This window comes from Eurytemora carolleeae, unplaced genomic scaffold (assembly GCF_000591075.1).
Source record: "Eurytemora carolleeae unplaced genomic scaffold, Eaff_2.0 scaffold782, whole genome shotgun sequence".
Classification (NCBI taxonomy): domain Eukaryota; kingdom Metazoa; phylum Arthropoda; class Copepoda; order Calanoida; family Temoridae; genus Eurytemora; species Eurytemora carolleeae.
The window spans coordinates 81267-91882 of record NW_019397358.1 but is presented as its reverse complement, the minus strand read 5'-3'; the positions used below and the strand labels follow the sequence as shown (position 1 = coordinate 91882).

The 10616-nt window shown below is 32.5% G+C and overlaps 1 protein-coding gene across 1 annotated transcript; it reads left to right on the top strand.

Annotated features, from left to right (window-relative positions):
* Positions 1 to 2111: 2111 nt before the first annotated feature.
* On the top strand, positions 2112 to 10579 carry LOC111713722 (histone-lysine N-methyltransferase SETD7). Its single transcript, XM_023488660.1, has 11 exons — positions 2112 to 2373; positions 2749 to 2827; positions 3605 to 3659; positions 4528 to 4602; positions 4840 to 4981; positions 5878 to 5982; positions 7146 to 7227; positions 8227 to 8398; positions 9104 to 9200; positions 10203 to 10262; positions 10412 to 10579. The coding sequence occupies exons 1-11, from the start codon at positions 2179 to 2181 to the stop codon at positions 10577 to 10579; spliced, it is 1230 nt and encodes a 409-aa protein (XP_023344428.1). The 5' UTR covers positions 2112 to 2178.
* Positions 10580 to 10616: the final 37 nt, after the last annotated feature.

Genomic DNA, 10616 nt, shown 5'->3' with positions numbered 1-10616 from the left:
TTTTTAATTATTATTAGATTACAATATATTGTAACTTGTACGGCTTAATATTGTTAGTATGTAATTACAAATATACAAAAAAAGATTGATTTTTCACAGGATTTATTCATGTTTTTACCCATGTGAAGTGTCAAGAATGTAATACAAGTAAAGTTAATTACAGTTGCGTATAATCTGCGTACATATTGAAACCAGTTCCCTCTGGGCGGAATCCAGGGAGTAAGGAATAGAAGGGAGATATAACTGACGCGGTTAGCCCTACCATATGATTAAGCGTGCTTTGCAGACGGGTACTCTATTTGTATAAAACATATTCAAAATAGGTTATTGTATACGCGGTAATTGTACATCAGACAAACATTTATTATACAAAATCAGTACCGTCTGCAAAGCATGTATAATCATATGGTAGGGCGAACCGCGTCACTTATATCTCCCTTCTATTCTTTACTCCCTGGGTGAATCTCTAAACAAGAATGGGTGCATCAGTGTTCGTTTAGTATCCGAGGAGGTTAAAAGCATTTAATTTTGATAATTTGGATAATTCACAATAGTTTCCTATGACCAGAATATTTCATTGATTATTTATGTGAAAGATGATCCCATGTCAGGCTTCGACATCCGTCTTGTGTTTACATTACCGCCCAGTGACAGTACACTGCAGTACAAAAGATGCGTACACCTAATGCATTTCATGCATTTTTGCATCTTTTTCATTTCATTCATGGTTGTGAACCAGTCAAATGTAAATTGAAGTGCTCCTTTGCATCTTTCTCAAAGAAGGCGGCTGGTCCGCCCTCAAAAAGTTTTTAATAAAAATCCCATTTTGTTTGTTTAAATTGGAGATTTTAAAATTGGTTTTTTGAATTTCCTCACGATCTTGTTCCTTTTCAACAATTTTTGATTATAATTCTTATTTTTTTTATTTTTTTACATTTCTTTTATTTCTATTTTAGTGGTTTTTTAATTTTCGTACAAATAAACCAATGTTAAATAGGATAATATTGTTAATCAAAATCATTAATTTCTTCTCACCAAACTCTAGGACGGCCATTTTAGGTATATTTTAGCGGAGAATTTAAATTATATAATATGAATTATCCTGGAAAAGTGGTTTAATTGTGATAGCTGGTTAGGGCTTTTGTCGCTGGTGCAGAGGATGTGGGTCTACAGAGGTATCCAGGAGCTGAAGTTCTTGATCGACCAGGGTCCTAAGCGATGTGATGTGTACTCAGTATACTTATTATTTGGAGGAAGATTGTTTTTAAATTAATGATCATGAAATACCCTTAGTTCTGGTCGTTCTGGCCTTTCCAAAATGAAGTTTTTTTTTGCTGCCAAATTTACCATGTCCACAGTGGATAAAGAGAATCGGGATTAAGAGTCTTCAGCTCATTTAAAACAATTATGGTTTTATTTAATACATTGAAATTGAAACAAAATTCTTATTTTCTTCTGTAACATTGTTTGCACAAAAAAAAAACAACTAAGATAATTATGTTGATATCTGAGAAAGGACATTTTGGCAGAGTGACAAATCTAGTTTCTAGTTCAAATCCTGTAGTTGTGCAGAGTAGAGTATATACATTCGGCAGTGTCCTTTATACAAAGAAATACGTATTCGGATAAACAGGGTTTCCCTGAAGGGATAAGACTGCAGAGACGACTGTACGTAATTCAAACTGCGTGTTTCCTTATAATCATGATTCCAACCATAATAAACTTTTTTTTGCCAAATCGTTAAACGAGCAAAAAACCTTTTAAGAGAGAAGATGCAGTTCAATCCTGGAATTGTAATATTTTAAGAGCTTAAGGTCGTCTTCACAGTCTCATCTTTTGTTGGCAACCCTGTATTAACTAGAGAAAGAGTAGATGTTGGGTAGTTTTCTTTGGGAACGACTTCAATAGCACCCTTGCCCCCCCCCCTCTTACGAAATACCACAGATATCCTTCAAGGGGTCCGCGAGGTGTGCCCCCTTCCCCCCATAATTTTCTTGGAAAAGATAAGTTTAGGGGAGCAAATGGAAAAAATCATTTTGCCTTTATAAAAAGACACAAAATTTTAACAAATTTTAGCATAACATCCATAAAGATAATATTTTTCTTAATCCTTCAACTCACACAAAATACACAACAAGTATGGACAGACCTAGTTTTTAGATGTAAAATACAACAAAAATGGTGAAAAACGAAAAAGGTAGATTACCGCAAACAGAAATCTCAGGAAAACATCAGAAAGAGGAATTCAAAAATGGTTCTGAAACTAAAGAAGAGAAGAAAACTCCGAATACGGAGGAAAATATAAAAAATAAGGAAACAGAAAAAAATCCACATCTGACAAAACTTGAGGACTGGATTGAATCCCACTCCCAGGTATGCGAACATGGGTATCTATATATTTATTTTTTCTTTTCGAAAGTTAATGGCCTGGTACATATGTACATGTTGTACAATGATGTAAGTACATGTTGGACAATGATGTATGTACATGTTGTACAATGATGTATTTACAATGATGTATGTACATGTTGGACAATGATGTATGTATATGTTTTACAATGATGTATGTACATGTTGTTCAATGATGTATGTACATGTTGTACAATGATGTATTTACAATGATGTATGTACATGTTGGACAATGATGTATGTATATGTTTTACAATGATGTATGTACATGTTGTACAATGATGAATGTACAACGATGTATGTACATGTTGTACAATGATGTATGAACATGATTTCCAGATACTAGTTGACCCCTGGACTGAGCCTGACTGTTGTAGCTTGGAATATCAGCTTGCCACCAAACCACAGATTAATCAAGGAAGATACATAATTCAACTGTTTAAAAATAATTAAATAATTATCAATTGCGTGAATTTTATAAATAATTTTTTAGTTTTGAATAAATAAATCTACCTAATTTATGATTTAACTTCTTGTGTTCTAATATTATTGAACAAACTAATTTAAAGAAAATTTGCATAAAACCCATGGTAAACAAGCAAACCGGGTTTTCTGGCAAAATGAAATAAGCTATTTTTTAGAAGGTATATTTTGGTCCGTTTAAAACATTTAAGTTTTTTAACTTTTAGCTTTTAAGAGGCTTTCCAAGAATATGAGATGCTTGTCAAACAACAAGATTATAAAGTATAAGTTTACAAAAAATAAAACCAGAAAGATTATCCGTTTACCAATATATTTGGCCAGAGCTGAAAACTTTTGAATGGGATATCCTTAATCCCGATCGGTTATTTAATCTGGAGATTAATAACAAGAAGAGAACAAGCATTATTTAAACTGGAGATTAAGAAAAAGAGGAGATCAAGCATTGATCTCGATATCCACCATTCTAAAGTTTTTAGCTCTGAGTGAAAATGTTGCACAATGCAATAAAAGAAACATGTTTTGAAATATGATAAAGCTCTCAAATTCTTGTTGAGTAAAAGTCAGAACACGTTGAATGCTTAAACACGGAGCACACAACGATGCTTTTCCCAAACAGACTTATTTGAGCAGGAGAAAAAATTGTGAAACATTATTTTCGTTTGAAATAAGTGAACGATCCCTTTAACATTAAATTTAGGAATATTTATCCCAGATGGTGATGAAGGAGAAGAATCTGATCCTGGTATTATAGATCCAACCTTTGACAGGTGGGTCAATCTACTCGGACTCCATATACACATTCAACTCAACTAACGAGTCAAGGAAGAAGTCATCGGAAACCCCCTTTCACCTTTCATCGGAGACTCTATTTCATCGGAGTACGGAGAGTCACCATTTCTCATCGGAGACCTGCAAGCTTTTTATTGGAGATCCCCGACGTTTTTTTTGAGACTCCCAAATGTTCATCGGAGACCCCTAGATTTTCATTAGAGATGATTGAGATTAAAAAGCTTTGGGTATACAATACAAATCTGAGGGTCTAAGGTGAAAAACTTGGGGTCACCGATGAGGTTTTTAATGAAAATGAAAATTTATGGGGGTCTCCAAAAATCTTTGGATCTCCAATGAAATGGTTGTGGAGGCTCGATTAAAGATGTCTGCAATGATGATGATTTCTTTACAGACTCTCATCATCTTGAATCTTGTATCAAAATGACTTTGAAAAATGTAAAAAAAAATACTTTGAAAGCAAGACTTTAAAACTCGTACCTTGGGTCAAACGATCTTGAACATTAAAATAGTTCAAATTAACCAAAAATAGTCTAAATGAAATTTTGCCCGTTTGTCTCACTTTTTGACATATGTCGTTTTACTCTTTGTCATTTTACCCTTTGTCCCGTTTTGACCCTAGGTCGTTTGACCCTGTGTCGGTGAACCAACCAATTAAAATAACCTACTTTATAAATTGTGATTTTTATTTGTATTATCTCATGCATAATTCTCTTAAAGAGACGTTCGCAGCATTTTCTTGTGACCCTCCATGAGTCGACAGTTGTTGAAATATTTAATATTTTCCCCAAACTGATTTGGAGATTTGGAAATAAACTTTTACCAACGTTCACGATCTATATTTAGGGAGGATGAGGAGGAATCCACGTGGTCAGGACAATATAATAAGATGGGTCAACTTCATGGGTCTGGTATACTCAGGTTAGGACAGTATAATAAGATGGGTCAACTTCATGGGTCTGGTATACTCAGGTTAGGACAGAATAATAAGATGGGTCAACTTCATGGGTCTGGTATACTCAGGTTAGGACAGAATAATAAGATGGGTCAACTTCATGGGTCTGGTATACTCAGGTTAGGACAGTATAAGAAGTTAGATTAGGACAGTAAAATAAGTTTGATTAGGACAGTATAATAAGTTTGATTTCAATGTTTCAGGTTATATGATGGTGACACGTTCACCGGCAGCTATATAGATGGATTGCGGTCAGGTTGGGGCATAGTTACCAGCTCAGTAGCAGGAATATCATCTCTCACTGGGATTTGGGAGGACGGATATCTTCAAGGGAAAATAAGACTGGTAAGAACCAATTAAGATTAAATGGAAGGGGAAAATAATTTCAAGTGTTCTTCTATTTAAAGAGGAGCACCCACGATTCACAACGGTACCATTTAAGCCTTTCACTCTTGTATGACGATTCCATTAGCACCTGATCCAATCAGGGTTTAGCCATGTGCTTGTTGTCTATTCTGAACTAATAGAGATTGTAAGGCGTTAACATCTATCTTTCTATCTATCTCATTATCCAATTAGAGATAAATCCTTTGATCGGCGTTAAACAGTAAATGGAAATATTTACTTCTACTGAAACTGAAGTGCTTTGACTGATCAAGGATATTGGACATATCTCTTTTAATCTACTGAAATGTTTTGAATTGCAGAACACTTTGTTTGCAAGCTGTTTTATATTTAAGAAATATCAATAGGTACATTCTAAAAGTGGGAGATAATAGAATCTACTTTTTAGAGGAATTTAAACAGGTTTCGATATGTTCAAAGAGATAGTATTCTATTTGATGAACAGTCAAAGGTTTCAAGAGTACCGTTGTAAATTGGCATTGACCTACCTGCATGAAGGGTCACTTATAAAGACGCTTACAGTTCCTTTAAGCCGCTTACAGTATGTAACCTTAACTAATTATTAGTTCGCAGCTGATAACTTTTAAATGAAACTGTTTGAAATGAGCGAAGTTATACCTTTTTATCATTAGAAAAATTAATAATCAATAAATCATCAAATTCATCCTATAAAAGGTCAATATAATCACACATTTTAATACTAAATCGCTTAACTTGTTTGTTATAAAGGTTATAAAGCTTAACTCATATTGTTAATAAGTTTCCAGCTCCTCTGGTTAGGTTGATTTAATCAAATTTAGTTCTGATAGATTTTTAAAGTTTTTTATCTGTACTAGGTGACATCTGATACTTCAGTGGTAGAAGGGTGGTGTCGGTACAGTAAACTAAATGGTCCTGCTAGAACAATCATTATGAAAAAATTTAGGACATTTCGACAGCAGGTGAAATATTGCAATCGGACCTTTCCATATTATCATTGTTTTTTTAACATACATATTTGGAACAATTCTGATAAATTTTAACATACAGGGTGTCCCATATCATATAAGATCGTTAATCAGTCTAAATTATGTTTTTTTTGGGACTAATAATAAGAAATATTAAGGAGAATATATCATTTCGTAAAATTTAATAAGGCATAAATTTTTTCTTCCAGAAAATGTTAGGTTTTTCGAGTATTATGGGTTTATTTTGGCATTGAAGCTTGGAGATAGTCTAATATGATATGGGATACTCTGTACAATGACATTGAGTTCAAGGCTAGCGTTATTTTATCTGGAAACTAGGAAAAAGAACTGATTATTTATCTCAACCATTTATTTTCCAATCCTTAAATATTTACAACCTCATGTTGTAGTTAAGGTTTAAGATTAGGGATGTGAACGGTATCTTTTAAAAATCATTTTCCCCAAAAGTTATTTAACGTTTTTGGGAGGTTTATTTACTGATTTGGGACAAAATATATTATTTTTTGGGAAAATAATTGAATTTTTGCCATAAAAGTATCAAAAAGAATGACTAAAATTGCCTTTTTGGTGACCATTTTTATTATTTTCCCGCCAAATTATCAAAAATGATTTCGACTCTGAAAAATATACAGTATACACCCCTGTTTAAGGTTGCTGATATAAAGACGTTAAAAAAATCACGTCCTTAGCTCTAGACTAGACAAACATATTGCATAAGGTTACTCACAAAATGAAATACTTGTCTACATGCAACTATTTAACTTTTATCATCTATAGCTTACATTTGGGTTTTTGCATAATATAGTTTTATTATTAATATTATAAGTATTATTATTTTTATTTTGTTATTATTATTAAAATTTTAAATTTTTTTGAAAAAACATGAACCTGGTGCTCATAATAAATAAGGCAGGGCCTGAAGTGAAAATGAAATAGATTGGTTAACTCGTCTTATTGCATTTTTTTGAAAAATCTTTTTTAAATTTTTACAACTTATAGAGAACTTTTTTTTTAAATATGTTTAACAGCTGAAATCATTAGAGTACCTTTTAAAACCTAAACAATATTGAATTTAAAAAAAAAACAAGACATTCGTGGCTCATCCCTACCTTTATTGTAAAATGTACACTGTACAGGTGAGCTGGTTGGGCCGGTACAAGGATGGTGTACACTGGGGACAGTGCTGGCAGTGGGTGGAAGGTGGAGGCTATATTACAGGTTGATACAGGGTGTCAATAAAACATGACAATTTAAAGGGACTGTAAGCGTAATTTCAAGTTACCCTCTATGCAAAGATAGCAATGTCCGACTTACAAAGGTAGCTTTTAAACCTTAATATGTTCAAAAATGTTGAAGCTAATATAGTTTTTCTGAATAGGACAGTGTTTATTTCTGTGAATTTATCCATTCCTTTATAAAGGCAAGAAATTCGCATTTGCGCACGTCACTTTTGCAGAGAAACCACAAATGAAAATAAACAGTTTAAATAAGCTAAAACATGGATATCTAATTCATACTAAATCAGACAAAGTGTTGTTAATCGAGCATTGCCATCTTTGGAGGGTCACATAAATTACGCTTACAGTCCCTTTAAAGACGAAAGTATCATATTGAATATACTTGCTTAAAAAATATATGAAAAAACAGTAAACAGATCTTTGTTTTATGTGAAATGTTCCTTACAAGAATGTTTACTATGTAACAAAATGTCAAACCAACGCTCTTCTCGCGTTTTATTGTTTATAAATTGTCATTTTTTGGTGATACACTCTGTGCGCAAAGAAATTCAAAAAATCGTATTGCTATTGCATGTTAAACATGATAAAAACATTTTTACTTGTATTGTTTATCATTTTAGATAAAAGAAAATTTTACTGAACATTTTCTTGTTTTGTTTTCTATCTACAACTGGCGGATTTGGAAAAATCACACATAAGACAGAAATAACCTTTTTATATTTGATTCGTAACATTTTTTACTTTAAATATCAACTTTCCATCTCCATGAGTAAACAACATGTTTTAGAGTTCATATATTTCAACTGGGAGAAAATGTTTTGGGAGGGGGCTGAAATGCAATATAATGCGCCTGACGTATGTGGAGATGTAGACCTAAGGTTTTGCAAAGAATTTCACAAAGATTTTGCATAATCAAGCAGGCGGCAGTTTTGCTCATGTTTAAGTCTGATTCCAAGGCTAAATGAATTTTATGAAAAAGGTCGGGTAAACAGTAATGGTAAGATGACTGGTCCAGATATAGGATTCTTGTATCCTGACCTATACACAGCATTAGTCGGTCAGTTTGAAGATGGTCGAATGGTTAGAGCCTACCCTGCAGTCCTTGATACGGTTCAAATTGAGAACGATATCGCAGTGCCTCACTTCTCAAGGTATAATTATTAATTATAGGTTAAAAGGAGTGTTCGCGGAAAATAAAAGGGGGTATAGGCTTACGGCGAAAAATAATCGCTTTTGATTGCTATACTAGTCTTACTTCTATCTGTTGCGTCTATAAGGAGAAAATTGTTAATAATGACTTATATGAGAACGTAGCGTCCCTACAAATTCAGAAAGTTGCAATATACGACTCGGTTCGTAAAAAATCAATTTAATTTCAAACAAATCATTCAGATATTACAATCTATAGTCATCGATTATTTTTCGACGCACTCGTAAATAGTTAATATTTGATAATATGGTTTATTCGTTTTGTATACAATATGCCCTTAAAACGCCGAAATAGTTGGCCGCCAGATGTCTCTGCTCTCAATGCTTTGAATGATTACACGTGGCAGAGACACTTAAAGTCATTTTAAGTGCATTATATATAAAAACAAATAACAACTATTATGATATATTAACTATTATTTGACTGATTAAGTCTGAATTAAATATCAATGTTTACAATTTTGAAAACTGATTATTGTCAATTGTGATTTCTCTACAAAAGTACAAATTTGTCTTACAGAAAAAAAAAAAAATGAATTAATTATTAAATTTAAAGAGGTCTCAAGGTTACAGTGGTAAATCCGGCAAAGCAGGGAGGGTCACTTGAAATTTCGCATTCAGTCCCTTTAAAGAAAACGACTGTTTAGGCTGAGTAACCAGAGTGTACGGTACATGAAAAGTTGTAAAACTAATGTTGGTGACAACCCACTAATTGAAGATCCATATGAATCTAGAACTTGTCAGGTGTACTTTTCATTATATTTTACAAAACCCTAATATTGTTCCTTGTTCTGAATTAATATTTTAATTCAAAATTCCATGGTAATTTACCAATGTTCATTTCAGTGACTTGCGCAATGCGCATTTCTGCTTAGTAATTAATGAAGGGAATTTTCAGAATGATACACTTAAATCAAGCTAAAATACGACGATATTATTAAATCAAGCTAGAAAACGACAATATTATTAAATCAAGCTAGAAAACGACAATATTATTAAATCAAGCTAGAAAACGACAATATTATTAAATTTTTGAATTAGATTTTAAATTGAAAATTTGAAAATACAGTGACAGCCTCTTCATGACCTTTAGAAACAATGTTTGCTAGGGCGGAAGGCCTTAAAAATATGTGTTGGAAAATTCAGCGCGCGTGCACTATATTATATTAAATTATGCCAATTAATCATTTGAGCAGATTTGGGCTATTTTTTGCAGTTTTTTTACAGCTAAAAACTAAAAATAAGAAATCTCAAGGCAAAGTTCAGAGTTTATTTGGTCGGGATTCGATTTACTTATACAAATTTGACTATTTTTCATTTTCCTTGTTAAGTATGATTAAGTTTGTTGTTATTGGTAATTTGTTGTGCTAAACATTATTTTGTTTGATATGATGTTTATGCTTTTTTTACCTACCGTCCTACCAACTCGTCCACTCGTCCAGAATCCCCCACCCCCACTACAATAATTGATAAAAACCTAACCCATTTTTTCCATCATGAGGATTTATATTTTTTGTGACTCAAAGACATTAAATCTTCATGTAGTAAGCATTTGATTTATTTGATTTGATTTGATTTGATTTGATTTGATTTGATTTGATTTGATTTGATTTGATTTGATTTGATTTGATTTGTTTTGATTTGATTTGGTTTGATTTCAACAAGTCACGATGGGCCTAAGCACATTGTGATGAATATCGTGAAAAATCCTTATAAAAGACGACATTCTTAGTTCTCTTGTTCTAGGTGCTGACTAGTAAAGTTGAAGGAGGAGGAGAAGGATTGTATGCCAGAAGAAAAATCAAGGTAATATTCAAGTAGTTTAAAATATATATTTTTTACGTGTTTAATATTAATAAATATTATTGACATTTTAATGTTTGCTGGGGAAATGAAAAATAAGCAATAAAATGTTTTGAAGTTCTTGTAAAAACTGATCCAACAATTATAATTAGGAAAGGGAAATCGTTGCATTTTATAATGGAGTTCGTCTTCCATATTCACCAGGAGAAAAGGAGGATTGGGACACTTCAGGTAATAATAATATTAATAATAACGAGCTCAAGTGCCCGGCGTTGACCGTGGAATTTAAGAAGACTTTGAAAAAATTCAATTTGGTCTAACTCTTTGGTTAGTTAAAGCAAACCTTATTATATATTA

Coding starts and splice junctions, on each gene's coding strand:
- LOC111713722 (XM_023488660.1), top strand. CDS start 2,179: ATGGTGAAAAACGAAAAAGGTAGATTACCGCAAACAGAAATCTCAGGA. Junction 3,660..4,527: donor ATAGATCCAACCTTTGACAG/GTGGGTCAATCT, acceptor ATCTATATTTAG/GGAGGATGAGGAGGAATCCA. Junction 4,603..4,839: donor CATGGGTCTGGTATACTCAG/GTTAGGACAGTA, acceptor TCAATGTTTCAG/GTTATATGATGGTGACACGT.